The sequence below is a fragment of the Sciurus carolinensis genome, unplaced genomic scaffold (assembly GCF_902686445.1).
Source record: "Sciurus carolinensis unplaced genomic scaffold, mSciCar1.2, whole genome shotgun sequence".
Taxonomy (NCBI): domain Eukaryota; kingdom Metazoa; phylum Chordata; class Mammalia; order Rodentia; family Sciuridae; genus Sciurus; species Sciurus carolinensis.
The window spans coordinates 215,902-233,389 of NW_025920305.1; the positions used below are offsets into that span (position 1 = coordinate 215,902).

Below are 17,488 nucleotides of genomic sequence, written 5' to 3' on the forward strand. Positions count from 1 at the left end.
CTACTCTCCTCTGTGTCATAATATGTGTCCACAGCAGCATTATTAAAATGCTAGTCATTTAGATTGGTTTATATCATCATTTTTCCAATTGTTACCTTAACATCTTATTTCAGATTTTGTGTCATTTAATGCTATCTAAATGGTATCATTCTTAAATGGTATTTTAATAATAGTCTTGCGATATAACAATCCAAGAAATTTTTTATACTGACTTTTTCCCCTAATTACCTAGAAAAACCTCTCATAGAATTCAAAGAATTTAACCAATGATTCTGCAGTTTTCCTCTATGAAATTTACTCAGAGTATGAAGAAAGATAATGTTGCTTTCTTTCCAGTGATTATTAACTGTACCTTCTGTATTGACAATAAAGCCCCCTACAGTCATCAGGAGCAGAAGTAGGGAGAGAAGATTCCTTTACTCATATCCAATCTCATGGGAAGCTTTCCATGTTTTACCCCAAATATGATACTTTGACACAGCTGATTCTTTTACCATAGTAATATACATCTTTTCTATAGATATAGCCATAAAATTTAACTTTTAAATATGTGACTTTATGTATCCATTCAGGTTGATGATGAGTTTTTTCCTTGAATCTACTACTGTGGGTGATCACACAGTTGATGTTTATAATGCTAAATCAAACTTCATTTTTGGATAGTTCACTAGCTCAGAATCTGTTTTGCAATATGTGGGATTTCTTTCAGCAATGATTTTGTGCAGATTTCTGTTCATCTGGATGTGGAAGTACACCCTCTTGTCAACAATGTACCAAATGTATTTCTTTGGCCATGAAGGTCAAGCTACCCTCACAATATGATTAATGGAATACACTTTCTTGCCTTTGGGATTTCTTATGTTCATTTGGGGCATGTTTTCCCACTATTCAATCTCATCATGGATAGTCCTGCACTGTGACTTCCTGTGGTTTTGAAATTGATGGTTAGTTGAGTCTTCTGGGTATTTTCCCATATCTCTGAAAATTCCAAAATTGTTGGCATCATTAGTCACAATCTCACCTCTACAAATGTTTGCACTTTTTCAATTGGTCTTTTTTTTGTTTTTGTTTTTATTTGTTTTTTCATCTTTCTCTGTCTCTCTTTGATGGTACTGGGTATTGAGTTTTCCACTGAGCTTCATCCTCAGGTCTTTTTATATTTTATTTTGAGACAGTGTCTTGCTAACTTGCTAACTTGACCTTGCCATCCTCTTGTCTCAGGCTCCTGGGTCACAGGATTACAGGAGTGCACATCTGACCTCTCACTAACATTGTGCACCTGACACTGTTGGGCTCTTGTATTGGGCAGTGGTACACTCTAAAGAGAGCGGGAGTTAAATGTAGTATTCTTTACAAGGTACTGAGTTTGGCTTCATTTTTTCTTTCTATTGTGGGTTGTTGACATTATTCTACTTTCCTTCATAGTAATTCTCTTCTTTATCAGAGGGCTCATTCTGGTATTTTTATTCTGTGCCATCATTTCTACAAGGTTCTTATGTGCTCTGCACATGTACTTGAAGAAGGCACATCCACAGTGCTCTTTATAATGGGATTTAACTCACCATGGGTGAGTAAAAGTGCCCATGGCTTGAATATATTGAGAGATTAGTTTTTCCTCTTTGTCTTTTGTGACATGGAGTTACGGTCTTGAGATGAATGACTGTGTCACATTAACTCTTGCACTGGGTGGCCCTCACTTCAGGACTGGCTGTGTGGGCACATTTCCTCCCTGCACCTTAAGTGCCTCAGGAGAAATCTGGGCTCTCACGGTGACTGTGGGTGTGGTGCTGTGCATAGCATTCAGGTGGCGAGTGTGATTCGACCTGGTGGATTTGTTATATCCTGACATTCTTGTGCAGGTTCCTTTGATTAGAAAAACTTGCTGAAATCTCCTGCTCGGTTCTATTAATTATCTGTGTTTACTTCACATATATTGATAATATATTTGTCTGAGCACAAAAGTTTAAAACAGTCCTCCTGGGAATTCTGGTTAGTGATTTTGTAGATCTGACTTTTGTTTCTAGACTCCCAAGGAAGTGAAAGTGCTTTCCATAATTTGTCTCATTTGGATGCATAGTTGTTCACTTTGAGCAATTATTATTGCATTTATGCATGTGGTGCAGAGAGTGCATTGTGATTTATAAACAGTGTGGAATGGTGAAATGAGTTAATTAATATACACATAAATTCAATTATTTAGCAGAGCCTTGTACCAAAATATTTTAATTTCATGCTCTTAGAAAAGTTTAATTATCAGACAGAGGTTTGTGCTTGTCCCTCTCTATGGACTAGCAGGGCAGGATGGCATCTCAGCCTGGGTGTTTAAATTCCCTTCATGCTGTTTCCACGCTGTGCACCTGTTGCTCTGATCTGCAACCTGTCGGAATCCTATCATGGTTCTAGACTGATGTTTATCCATTTACATCTTGATTTTCCCTCCTGGGTGGTCAAGAGTGGTGTGCATGAACCTCCTCAGGTCCCAGCATGCGCCCCATACTGCAGTGGTCCCCTTCCTCTGCTTGTCTGCAGTGGAGCTGATCCAACTCATCCAATCAGGCTATGCAGACTTAGAGTGTTATGTCCAGATAAAATCCTGGGAATCATCCCTGTTCCCCTAGTTCTGTCAGGAGGGAGTGTGACTTCTATTAGTACTGAAGGGAATGTTATGAATAGATCTGAATGATCAAGTTATGAAGGACTTAGGATTGCTAAAGGCAATAAACTGGGAAGGACAGAAAATGGCTGAGGAAAGATCTCTGCTAAGAGTGAGGAGGGGGTAGGCCATGACTCACAAACTGGAAAATTATAAATAATCAAAACACTTGAGGATTCCCCTTGAAAATGTCATATCACATATTAAACCAAGACCCATTTTAAAAATGAAACTATGGTCACCATAGTCAACCATGTCAAGATTCACAGTTTCAAACAACTCAAAAATCATAAAACCTAAATTGCAGAGTTGGTGGAAGGTATAAATGAGCCTGTGAAGGAACAGTACTCCAACTCTGTGTGTGCTCAGTAAATAATTTGAGTGCCTCTCCCTTAACAGGATAATGAGTGTGGGATTATTACAGTGCAGATCATGCAAAGCAGGGATTGTGATGAAAGTGCAGCCTGGGATGACCTGAGCATGTTCTCATGGACTTGCTCAGTGTGGAGACAAGTGGAATTGACCAGAGGTCCAGGAGAGAATAAATGACTGTGGGTCAGGTGAAGGAGCAACTGGGTTAGTGGAAGAAAATATCCCCAAGCAAATGAAATAGTGAAATAAACTCCATAATCCAAAAAGTACACTTGAGATGTTAACCTTATCAATTCCACTGTTAACCAGAAAAAAAGTCATTGGTTACATTGGTTACTCATTCTGTTTCCATAAGAAAATATTCAGAAACATACAAGGAAATGGTTGGATTGTTCTTCTGTGGCAGTCCTCAGGATGCAGGGCTCTCTGTTAGCCTGGGTTTTTCAATCATGGTCAGAGTGACTGTGATGCCCCCACATTCCCTGTCCTGGTGTTTCCTGAGCACTGTGGGACATTGAGCCCCCATCTTGGCCTCTGCATGTCATTAGCTCTGCACAAGTTGTGAGAGGAACGTGTGTCTCAGATCGTTGCTGTTAGACCCATGGGTATGGAGGGAGGTGAAAAGTCTCCAGGAGGAAAATTCTGTGTTGGATGCATGTTTGGCAGTCATTGCCTTTGAGGAAGGGTGTGTGCAATGAGTACTAAAAGACAGAGGTTTAAGGACACAGTGTAGTTTGTCTGTTAGGAGGATCATGTTCTTCAGAGACTTGAGACTACAGAAATGTAGGTTGAAGATCAAACAGCCTGGGACTCAGAAGAAAATATGCTTATAACTTGAATATTTGTCTTTCACACAGGACACATGTCCCCTGCTCAGTATCATAGAATGCAGTGAGGAGGCTTGAATTACAGCTTCTCTCTTCAACTACTTATGTGATCTGTTTCCTCTAGGACATCTAGAATCCAGGCCCAGGAAGTGTTTAATGATGCCCTCAAATGCAAGAAGAGTGGACATTTCACCACTGTTTTCTCTTCCTGCAATGTCAGTATGCTTGCAGAAGCTACGTCTTATAAATAATTTTATGTAATTATTCACTTTCATTGCAGATCTAGATCATTATGACCTTGAAGCCATTATTAAGATAATATTTCTGGTCTGTGGGTGTAGCTGAATGTTACTGCACCTGCCCGACATGCATGAAAATCTGTATTCCATTCCCAACACTCCAAAATAATAATCAGAATAAAATGTTTCCAGGTGACACAATCTTTGGGGTTTTCCTCATCTCTCAGTTATGCATTGGTGTCCTGGGGAACTCCTTGCTCTTCATGTTGTATGCGTACACCTTCTTAGTTAAACCCCAACTGAAGAAGCACATAGATCCCATAATTATGCACCTCTTGTTGGTCAATGCTTTGACCATCATGTTCACGTTGATACCAGATATCGCATCATCTTTTGGAGTAAGGAGGTTTTTGAATGAGGCTGGTTGTCAGGCAGTGTTGTTCTTATACAGAGTGACCCGGGGTGTTTCCATCTGCACCACCTCTCTCCTGAGTACATTTCAAGCCATCATTGTCAATCCCAGTAACTCTAAGTGGGTGTGGATAAAATATAAGCTCCCTACGTGGACTTGTCCCTCCTTCCTTTTCTTCTGGGTCCTCAACATGATTGTCTACTTCCATGTTATTGAATCTGTCACAGACATCAGAAATTTCACTTTGGTTGGTACTGGGTATGCTCATGCATACTGTCGAACCAGGCATTTTGGAACACATAATTCATTTTCATTCCATGCTGTCTTACTGGTTCGTGATCTGTTGTTTGTGCTCCTCATGGTCTGTACCAGCTTGTACATGGTGCATCTCCTCTACAGACACCACAGGAGAGCCCAACATATCCACAGCCCCCACGTCTCCTCCCAGTCATCTCCTGAACACAAAGCCACGCACACCATCCTCCAGCTTGTAGGTTTCTTTGTGTTCTTTTATTTCTCAAACAACAGTTTGATGTTTTATTCCTTTCACACCCACCATAAAATTCCAAGGTCAGAGGGTCTTACTGGAGCTTTATCATGCTGCTACCCAACTATCTGCCCATTTTTGCTGATTAAAAGTAACAGAATTGTTTCCAAATTTACCTCATTCTTTTCAATGAAATTGACAGGTTCCCCAAGGACATTTGATGTCTGATCTGATATCCCAGGATTTATTCTGCAATAGGGCAGTGTCCCTAATGATTTATATGGAAAAGAAAGGCCATGCTGCCCTTGACACTTTAAATGGCACTAGTGTGAGTTCAGATATTCCACAAGTGTGAAATGCACTCAGACTGAGAAGTTGTAGTTTGAGCAAATGTACAGAGATTACATTGAAAATTTTCACTTTGATTACAAGTTTAAATTGTAATTTGAATAAAATAAGTACATTTATACTCTTCAAACTATTTCATCTGCTTACATGTGATGTTTTTTAAAACAGGAGGAAATGTAAAATTCACAGTGGATTTGCATCATACTTCTATTAAAGTGTGCTGGCCTAAGAAACTGCTTCTGTGTAATCCATAAATGCCCCTTTCCCACCTTACATTTTCCAGGCACCCACTTCAGAGCTTGGATGTACAACAGTGTTCTGAGAGCCTATGACATCCTAACCAAAGGACTATGTAGGCTCTTCATTATGTAGGAAAATATTTAAAGTTAATATTCCTGAAAATTCTCAAGGTTTTAGGTAGTCATTAAAATTTTTTTTTAGTTTATTAAAATTATTTTTTGATTTCATTGTACACAAATGGGGTACAACTTTCTTTTCTCTGGTGGGACATGAAGTAGAGTCACACCGTTTTTCTAATCATACATGTAGAGAGGATAATTATGTCTGTATCATTAATCATCTTTTCTTCCCCTATTCCTTCCACACCCATAATTTCCCTCTACACAATCCATCCTTCCTCCATTCTTCCCTTACCTGTTCCCCCACATTATGTATCATCATCTACTTATCAGAGAAGTCATTTGACTTTTGGTTTTTTGGGATTGGCTTATTTAACTTAGCATGACATTTACAGTTCCATCCATTTACATGTGAATGCCATATTTTATTCTTCCTCATGGCTGAATAATATTCCATTGTGTATAAATACCACAGTTTGTTTAGCCATTAATCTATTGAGGGGCATTTAAGTTGGTTCCAAAATCTAGCTATTGTGAATTGAGCTACTATAATCATTGATGTGGCTGCATCACTGTAGTATGTTGAATGTAAGTCCTTCAGGTATAGGAGTGTAGCTGGTCAAACGGTGGTTCCATTCCGTGTTCTCTACGGGATCTCCATACTGCTTTCCAGAATGACTGCACTAATTTCCAACCTCACCAGTAATGTATGTGTGTACCTTTGTCTCCACATCCTCGCCAACACCTGTCATGGCTTGTATTCTTGATAATAACCATTGTAATTGGGGTGAGACTGGAAACTCTTGGTCAGGTACCTCTCTTGCATCAGGACACTGAAGACTGGGAGTTTCGAATAGTATATGAATTTTATACAGTAGATTTTTTAAATTTTTTATATCTTTATTGTTTTCTCATTCTATATTTCTTTTGCTTACGTGTATAATTGGAGTCTCTTTTCCCCTTTTCTCATGCTAACAACCAACTTTGTTTGATCTCACTTTCACTCTTCCCATGATCTACTATTACTATATATTCATTCTTATCCCATTAAGAGTTATATCCTACTCCCTTCCCCATCCTCTTTACCACCAGAAATTGTAGCTCTCATTGCAAGGCTTTTGGATAGACTGTAGATAGTAAACAAACTCATCCTCTCTGATTCTTATAATACTGTTAGTGCCTTCATAGGGTATATCTGGCTTGGGGCTGCATGTTTGTATTGGGTGCTGCTAATATTGCTCTCCCCCATAAAGGAGAGGTGTTGGAAGCCTGCAGCACTGTGGTAAGCCTACAGGGGGGAAATTGCAATTCCTCAGATCCTCACTGCTGGAGGGAAAGATACAGAAACTACATGAAAACATAAGGGAAGAAAGTGTCCCAAACAAACCAAGGTGCTATTTTAATAGAATACAATGACAGCATGGCAGTAGAAATAACAGAAAAAGAATTTAGAATGCATATAATTAAAATGATCCATGAAGCAAATGATGAGATAAGAGAGCAAATGCAGGCAATGAAAGATTACTCCAGTAAAGAGTTAAAAGAGCAAATGCAGGAAGCAAAAGAGCATTTCAATAAAGAGATAGAGATTTTGAAAAAAAATCCTTGAAATGAAGGAAACCATGAACCAAATTAAAAACTCAATATAAACTTCACCAACAGAATAAATCACTTGGAATACAGAACCTCAAACAATGAAGGCTAAATATTTAATCTTGAAAATAAAGTTGACCAAATTGATAAGATGGTAAGAAATCATGAACAGAAACTCCAAGAATTATGGGCAATCATGGAAAGATCAAATTAAAAAATTATTGAGATTGAGGAAGGCACAGAGGTACAAACCAAAGAAATGAGCAATCTATTCAATGAAATAATATCAGAAAACTTCCCAAACCTGAAGAATGAAATGGAAAACCAAATACAAGAGGCTTATAGAATGCAAATGCACAAAATTACAACAGATCCACACCTAAGACATATTGTAGTGAAAATGCATAACATACAAAATAAAGAGGATTTTAAAGGCTACAGAAGGAAAGCATCAGATTACATATAAGGGGAAACCAACATGGATTTCAGCAGATTTCCCAGCCCACACCCTAAAAGCTAGAAGGGCCTGGAACAAGATATTTCAAGCTATGAAAGAATATGGATGCCAACCAAGAATCTTATACCCAACAAAACTAACTTTCAGATTTGATGATGAAATACAATACCTCTATGATAAATGAATGTTAAAAGAATTTACAAATAGAATGCCTGCACTACATAACATTCTCAGCAAAATATTCCATGAGGAGGAAATGAAAAACAAGAATGCAAGTCAGGAAAAGGAGAAACTGTCCTAAAGGGAAAGACAATCAAAGGAAAAACCAAGTCAAATTAAAAACTGTAAATAAGCCAACATGACCAAGAATACAAATAATATCTCAATAATAACCTTGAATGTTAATGGCCCAAACTCATTAATAAAAAGATATAGACTGGCAGATTGGATTAAAAAGAAAGACTCAACCATATGCTGCCTTCAAGAGACTCATCAAATAGGAAAATACATGCACAGACTAAACGTGAAAGGATGGGAAAAACATACCATGCACTCAGACTCAGTAAAAAAGCACGGGTCTCCATCCTTATATCAGATAAAATGGACTTCAAGCCTAAGTTAGTCAGAAGGGAAAATGAAAGACATTTCATACTGCTTAAAAGAACCATAAAACAGCAAGACATAATGATTGTAAATATTATGCCCCAAACAATGGCATAACTGAGTACATCAAAAAAATCCTTTCAATCACAAAAACAAATAGACAAGAGCACACTAATACTTGGTGACTTCAATACACTGTTCTTACCAATGGTTAGATCCTTGGAACAAAAAATAAAGAAATTATAGAATTAAATGATACCACCCATGATTCAGACTTAACCAACCCATATAGAGTATTTTATCCATCATTGAGAGAATACATTTTCATCTCAGCAGCTCATGGATCCTTCTCATAAGTGGATCACATGTTATGCCACAAAGCAGCCCTGAGTAAATATAAAAAAATTAGAGATACTACCTTGTATTCTATCAAATCATAGTGGAATGAAATTAGAAATCAAAGCTAATATAAGACACAATCTACTCCAACACCTGGAGATTAAATAGCATGCTATTGAATGATACAATGATAACAGAAGATATCAAGGAGGATATAAAAATTTCTTAGAGGTAATTGAGAACAACCATACAACATGTCAAAATATCTAGAACACTATGAAATCAATACTAAGAGGAAAATTCATTGCATTGAGTTCATACATTTAAAGAATAAAAAGTCAACATCTCAAAGCCCTAGTAAAAAAGAACAGATCAATATCAAAAGTAGAAGATGAGAAATAATTAAAATCAGAGATGAAATCAATGAATTTGAAACAAAAGAAACAATTGAAAAAATTGATAAAACAAAAAGTTGATTTCCTTGAAAAAGTAAACAAAATTGATAAACCCTTAGGCACACTAACAAAGAGAAGGAGAGGGAAAACTCAAATTACTAGAATTTGTGATGAAAAAGGAAATATCACAACAGATACCATTGAAATACATAACCTAATTAGAACCTATTTTGAAATCTATACTCCAACAAAATAGAAAATCTCAAAGGCATCAATAGGTTTCTAGAGATATATGATCCACACAAACTGACTCAGGAAAACATACACGATTGAAACAGATCAATATCAAGCACTGAAATAGAAGAAGTCATCAAAAGTCTACCAACCAAGAAAAGTCCAGGACCTGATGGATTCTCAGCTGAGATCTACAACACCTTCAAAGAAGAACTAATACCAGTCCTCGAAGTATTCCATGAAATAGAAAAGGATGGAACCCAACCAAACTCATTCTTTGAAGCTAGTATCACTCTGATATCAAAACCAGACAAAGATGCATCAAGGAATGAAAACTTTGTACCATCATCCCTGATGAACATACACACAAAAACCCTTAACAAAATTCTGTCAAACTGCACACAAAAACATTAAAAAGATAGTGCACCATGATCAAGTGGGGTTCATCCCAAGGATGCAAGGTTGGTTCAACATCTGGAAACCAATGAATGAAATTCAATAGACTTAAAGTTAAGAATCATATGATTATTTCAGTAGATGAAGAAAAAGCATTTGATAAAATACAGCACCACTCCTTCCTCAAAACACTAGAAAAAGAAGGAATAGTAGAAACATATCTCAACATTTTGAAGGCTAAGTACGCTAAGGATAGCATCATTATAAATGGAGAAAAATTGAAAGCATTCCCTCTAAAATCTGTAACAAGGCAGGGATATCCCCTTTCTCAACTTCTATTCAATATCATCTTTGAAACACTAGCCAGAGTAATCAGACAGACCAAAGAAATTAAAGGGATATGAACAGGAAAATAACTCAAGCTATCACTATTTGCCAATGACATGATTCTATATTTAGAGAATCCAAAACACTCCACCAGAAAATTTCTAGAATTAATAATGAATTCAGCAAAGTAGCAGCATGTAATATCAGCACACATAAATCTAATGCTTTTCTATTCATAATGAATAAATCCCCTGAAAGAGTATAGGAAAACCACTCCTCACAATAGCCTCAAGAAAAACAAAATACTTGGGAATCAATCTATCAAAAGAGGCAAAAGCCCTCTACAATGAAATCTATAGACCACTAAAGAAAGGAATTGAGGAAAACCTTAGAAGATGGAAAGATCTCCCATGTTCTTGGATAGGCAGAATTAATATTGACAAAATGGCCCTACTACCAAAGGCACTATACAGATTCAATGCAACTCCAATTAAAATCCCAATGACATTCCTAATAGAATAGAGCAAGCAATTATGAAATTGATTTGGAAGAATAATAAACTCAGAATAGCCAAAGCAATCCTGAGCAGGAAGAGCAAAGCAGGAGGTATCACAATACCAGACCTTAAACTATACTACAGAGCAATAGTAACAAAAATGGCATGGTATTGGCACCAAAATAGACAGGAATACCAATGGTACAAAATAGAAGAAAAAGAGACAAACCCACATACATAGAGTTTTCTCATACTAGACAAAGGTGCCAAAAACATACAATGGAGACAAGATAACCTCTTCAATAAATGGTGCTGGAATAACTATAAATCCTTATACAACAAAATAAAATTAAATCTCTATCTGTCACCATGCACAAAACTCAATTCAAATGGATCAAGGACCTAGGACTTAGACCAGAGACTCTGCACCAAATAGAAGAAAAAGTAGACCTGAATTTTTATCAAGTTGGCTTAGGATCGGACATCCTTAACCAGACTCCTAAAGCACAAGAAATGAAATCAAGGATCAATAAATGGTTGGATTCAAACTACAAAGCTTTTCCTCAGCAAAGGATACAATCAATACTGTGAAAAATGTGCCTATGGAGTGGGAGAAAATCTTTTCCACATGTACTTTAGATAGAGCACTAATCTCCAAAACCTACAAAGAGCTCAAAAAGCATTACACCAAAAATACAAAGAACCTATTCAATAAATGAGCTAAGGAACTGGGCAGACTCTTCCCAGAAAAAGATATACAGGCAATTAACAAATATATGAAAAAGTGTTCAACATCTCTAGTAATTAGGGAAATACAAATTAAAACCACCCTAAGTTTCCATGTCACTCCAATTAGAATGGCCATTATCAAGAACACAAGCAATAATAGGCATTGTCGTGGATGTGGGGTAAAAGGCACACTTGTACATTGCTGGTGAATTTGAAAATTGGTGCAGTTACTCTGGAAAGCAGTATGGAGCTTATGAAAAAATTTGGAATGGACCCACCTTTTGACCCAGTTTTTCCCCTCCTCAGTTTATACCCTAAAGACTTAATATCAGCATACTACAATAATGCAGCCACATTAATGTTTATAACAACTCAACTGACAATAGATATAATATGGAACCAACCTAGATGCCCTTCAACTGATAAGTGGATACAGAAAATTTGGTATATATACATAATGTAATATTATTTAGCCATAAAGAAGAATTAAATTATGGCATTTGAAGGTAAATGGATGGAATTGGAGAATATCATGCTAAGTGAAATAAGCCAATTCCAAAAAACAAAAGGCCGAACGTTTTCTCTGATAAGTGGATAATGATACATAATGGGGTTTGGTGGTTGTGGCATAAGAGAAGAATGGAGGAATTTTGCATTTTGTAGATGAAAATGAGAGGGGGGAGAGGTGGAGTTGGAAAGAAGGTGGGATGAAACAGACATCATTACCCTATGTACATGTATGATTACACAAATAGTGTGAATCTACATTGTGTACAACCATAGAAACAAAAAGTTGTACCCCATTTGTTTACAATGAATCAAAATGCAGTCTGTAAAAATAAAAAGAAATGCAAAATATGGAGGGCGAAAGGAGTTTTACAGAGGGATGTGTTTTTCCTTTTTCCTGATCAAAATAGTTTGCAGTCAGTTCAAAATCATTTATTATGACTACAAAATCTGTTTAGAATCTGATGGTAACCAAGAAACAAGTCCTTTCAAAGATACCTTAAATGTGAAGAGCAAAGAATCACAAGATGCTCTGAGAGAACACTGCTTAACCACGAAGGAACACCATAGGGGAAAGAAAGGAAGAAAGGCCCATAAAATACCCAGAATACAAGCACTAATGTGATTTTAACATCTGACCCCATAAGCATCACTGAGTTTCTGCAATTCACTTATTTAAGTTAACACAGTGTCCTTCAGGTTCATTCCTGCAATTGCAAAAAATGGTTTTAAGAACATTGTAAAGGTGATCTACGCTAAGCCCATAGCTAATATCATTCTAAATGGTGAAAAACTGAAAGCATTCCCCCACAAAACCAGAACAAGGCAGGGATGCCCTCTTTCACCACTTCTATTCAACATCGTCCTTGAAACTAACCAGAGCAATTAGACAAACCAAAGAAATTAAAGGGATACGAATAGGAAAAGAAGAACTCAAACTATCCCTGTTCACGGATGACATGATTATATATTTAGAGGAAGCCGGAAATTCCACCAGAAAACTTTTAGAACTCATAAATGAATTCAGTAAAGTAGCAGGTTACAAGATCAATGCTCATAAATCCAATGCATTTTTATACATAAGTGATGAATCTTCAGAAAGAGAAGTTAGGAAAACTACCCCATTCACAATAGCCTTGAAAAAACTAAAATACTTGGGAATCAATCTCACAAAAGAGGTGAAAGACCTCTACAATGAGAACTACAGAACACTAAAGAAAGAAATTAAGAAAACCTTAGAAGATGGAAAGATCTCCCATATTCTTGGATAGGCAGAATTAATATTGTCAAAATGGCCATACTACCAAAAGTGCTATACAGATTCAATGCAATTCCAATTAAAATTCCAATGATGTACCTTACAGAAATAGAGTAAGCAATCATGAAATTCATCTGGAAGAATAAGAAACCCAGAATAGCTAAAGCAATCCTCAGTAGAAAGAGCGATGCAATGGGTATCACAATACCAGATCTTCAACTCTACTACAAAGCAATAGTAACAAAAACGGGCATAGTATTGGTACCAAAATAGAAAGGTAGATCAATGGTACAGAATAGAGGAAAAGGACACAAACCCAAATAAATACAATTTTCTCATTCTAGACAAAGGGGCCAAAAATATGCAATGGAGAAAAGATAGCCTCTTCAACAAATGGTGCTGGGAAAACTGGTAATCCATATGCAACAGAATGAAATTAAATCCCTGTCTCTCGCCCTGCACAAGTTCAACTCAAAATGGATCAAGGACCTCAGAATCAGACCAGAGACCCTTCATCTTATAGAAGAAAAAGTAGGTCCAAATCTTCAACATGTCGGTTTAGGATCAGACTTCCTTACCAGGACTCCCATAGCACAAGAAATAAAAGCAAGAATCAACAACTGGGATAGATTCAAACTAAAAAGTTTTCTTTCAGCAAAGGAAACTATCAGTAATGTAAAGAGAGAGCCTACAGAGTGGAAGAAAATCTTTGCCACTCAAACTTCAGATAGAGCACTAATTTCCAGAATCTATAAAGAACTCAAAAAACTCTACACCAAGAATACAAATAATCCAATCAATAAATGGGCTAAGGATATGAACAGACACTTCACAGAAGAATGTCTGCAAGCAATCAACAGATATATGAAAAAATGCTCAATGTCTCTAGTAATAAGTGAAATGCAAATCAAAACTACCCTAAGATTCCATCTCACCCCAATTAGAATGGTGATTATCAAGAACACAAGCAACAATAGGTATTGGCGAGGATGTGGGGAAAAAGATACACTCATACATTGCTGGTGGGGTTGCAAATTAGTGCAGCCACTCTGGAAAGCAGTATGGAGATTCCTCAGAAAGCATGGAATGGACCCACCATTTGATCCAGCTATCCCACTCCTTGGCCTATACCCAAAGGCCTTAAAATCAGCATACTACAGAGATACAGCCACATCAATGTTCATAGCTGCTCAATTCACCATAGCCAGATTGTGGAACCAACCTAGATGCCCTTCAATTGATGAATGGATAAAGAAACCATGGTATATATATACAATGGAATATTACCCAGCTATAAAGAATAATAAAATTATGGCATTTGCAGGCAAGTGGATGAAATTGGAGAATATCATGCTAAGTGATAAGCCAATCTCAAAAAACCAAAGGATGAATGATCTCGCTGATAAGTGAATGATGACACATAATGGGGGGTGGGAGGATTTAGTGTTAGGGTTAGGGTTAGGGTAAGGAAGGGGGGCAAGAATGTAGGAAGGAAGGACTGTATAGAGGGAAAAGAGGGGTGGGAGGGGTGGGGGGAATGGAAATATAACAGAATGAATCAAACAACATTACCCTGTATAAATTTATGATTACACAAATGGTATGCCTTTACTCCATGTACAGAGAAACAACATGTATCCCATTTGTTTACAATAAAAAAATAATAAAATTAAAAATTAAATAAAAAAGATTAGTGAACCTCGAGAGAATCCAAGTATGCAAATAATGAACTCAGGGAATCAACAAGTCCACAAAATAAAAAGTGAAAGAAGAAATGGAAATCAGTAAGAAAATCACAAAAATACCAGGGCAGAAAAATACCATGACTGAACTGAGAAATTCACTAGCAAGCTTCCGCAGCTGACTGAATGAAGTACAAGAAATAATCAGCAACCATCGAAATAACCAGTCAAAGAGAAAACAGAAGAGCAAAGATAGATTATGGAACAGGCAAACTGTTACCACATGGAAAGACGTGCATCTTGAGAAGGAAGGAGGAAAGTGACAAATGGACAGAGGGCCATGGCAGAAAAGAATGTCTAAATCTCCAAAATAAGGCAAGGAAGTCAACATCATGTTGGCTACCTGAGGGTTGATAATGATGTTGAATCTGCAGAAGTCCACAGGAAGACTGTTGGAATTGCATTATCTATAGGCAAAGGTGTAGAAAAGTATTGAAAGCCAAAAGAGAAAACTAACTCACTATGTATCAGTGGTTCTTGAAGCGGCTGCAGCTCATTCCTCAGTTGAGCCCTAGCTAACAAAAGGAGCATGGGATTAAATATGCAGAGCACACTCCATATTCACAGGCCAACACTAGTACACAGATCCTACTTTTCTTGGGAGTAGTTTTATTCTGTGCCCTCCACAGTCAAACATGATTCTATGAGCTGTCTTCTTTGCACTCTGTAGAATGTGTGCATTTACCTCCTTTGGGTCATGTCTTCTATTGTTAGTTCTAGTTTCTCTTTTCAGATTCATTTTACTTTTACACTTATTGCTCTTTAATTGGAATAAATGGTTGCTCACTTTATTAAAAGTCCAGTAGTGATAATCAGACCAATTCATACCATCGATTTCAAGTGGAGATGTGACCAATTTTATTGTGAAATAAATTGGGAGTTCATTTTATTTGATGCAACTTAAGTGTGTCATTCTTAAGTGGAGTTTGAATAATAGTTTAATGGTGGAATATTGACCCCAATGATTTTTATTCTGACTTTCCTCCCAATAATCTCTGTAATCTCAAAGATGTTTCATACATGGACTAAAGTCATACAATTCAGCCAAGGTCTCCAGAGTTTGCGTCCACAGAATTTAATCTCTGTGCAAAGAAAGATGACGTTGTCCTCCTTTCAGTGATTATCAACTGTACCTTCTGTATTGACAGTAACACCACTACAGTCATGAGGAGCAGAAACAGGGAGAGAAGGTACCTTTACTCACATACAATCTGAGACAGAAGTTTCCCATGTTTAATCCCAAAATGGTATTCCTGGCATTATTGATATTTCCTCACAGTAACAGAAAACCTTTCTTTCATTGCATCATAAAATTTTCAACTTTTATATATGTGGCATGTAATCCCATGATTTTCTGTGTCTACTGAGGTTGATGATGTGTTTTTCTCCTTGAATCTACTACCATGGGTGGTCAAAGGCTGATATTTACAATGATAACCCTCCTTGCAGTTTCGGATAACTCACTTGCTCAGTTGCTGCAATCATTTTTTTTTCCCAGTGTGGGATTCCTTTCAGCATTAATTTTGTGCAGATTGCTTTTCATCTGGATGTGGAAGTACACAGTTCTGTCATCAGTGTTCCAACTACATTTCTTTCTGCTAGGAAGGCTATGCTATCCTCACAGTGTGATCAACAGGTACACTTTCCTGCCCTCAGGAAGTGCTTGCAGACATTTCTGCCTTGCTGTTTCTCATCCTTCCCTGTTGGAACCTTCCTTGGGAATCCTTAGGAAGCCATTTTCCCCAGTATTCAATGTCATCCTGGAGATCACTGCACTGTGCTTCCTGCAGTTCTGAAATCTATAGTGAGTCAAACTTCTAGGGGTTTCTGATGTCTCTGATAACTTCCACGTTTATGGGCACAGGCAATCACAACATCATCTTCTCACAAACATCTGCAGTTTATCAATTGCTCTTTCTCACACTCTACACCTGGCACTGTGGTGCCTTCCCACTGGGCAGTGGGAAGTCTCACGAGGGGGCTGCTAAATGTAGTATTCTTTACAAGGCACTGAGTTTGACTTTGCATTTCCTCTCTACTGTGATCTGTTGATATTATTCAGCTTCTCTTCCTAGAAATTCTCTCCCTTCTTTTTCAGGACTCCATCTGCTATTCCTGTTCTAATGCCATCTTTTTCCCAAGTTTCTTATCTAATGTTCACTTTTCCTTCTGGAAGGCACATCCAAGGTCCTTTCTGTAATAGAGTTGTATTCACCAGGTGTTTTGTAAAAGGTGTCCATGTTTTGAACATATTGAGGGATCAGGTTTTTACTCTTTGTCTTTTATGGCATGGGTTTATGGTCTTGAGATGAGTTGCCATGTCACATGAGCTCTTGTACTTGGTGGCCCTCACTTCAGGGCTGGCTGCATGGGCACATTTCTGCCCTGCTTCTCACATGCTTCAGGAGAAAACTGGGCTCTCTCAGTGACTATGGGTGTGGTGCTGTTCATAGCATTTAGGTGGCGTGAATTGACCTGATGGACTTGTTATATCCTGACATGTGTGCCAGTTCTGTTGATCACGCTAGACTTTGGTCTGAAACTCCAATTGTGGTCCATTAACTCTGTTTGTTTATATTGTTGAAATATATACCACATGTATTTAAGGACTCAAATTTAAGGTGAGTGTTTCAAAACAATGGCTGTCTTCATATTCAGAATTTCTGTCCCTTGAGCACATTTCCCCAACATTATTGAAGATGACATGGTTTTGGT

At 37.4% G+C, this 17,488-nt stretch overlaps 1 protein-coding gene across 1 annotated transcript; it reads left to right on the plus strand.

Moving 5' to 3' along the window:
* Window positions 1-4,273: 4,273 nt before the first annotated feature.
* On the plus strand, window positions 4,274-5,073 carry LOC124975557 (vomeronasal type-1 receptor 4-like; the record flags this gene model as incomplete). Its single annotated transcript, XM_047538218.1, has 1 exon — window positions 4,274-5,073. A coding segment is annotated over exon 1 (800 nt), but the record flags the coding sequence as incomplete, so codon positions are not given.
* Between the last annotated feature and the right edge of the window lie 12,415 nt (window positions 5,074-17,488).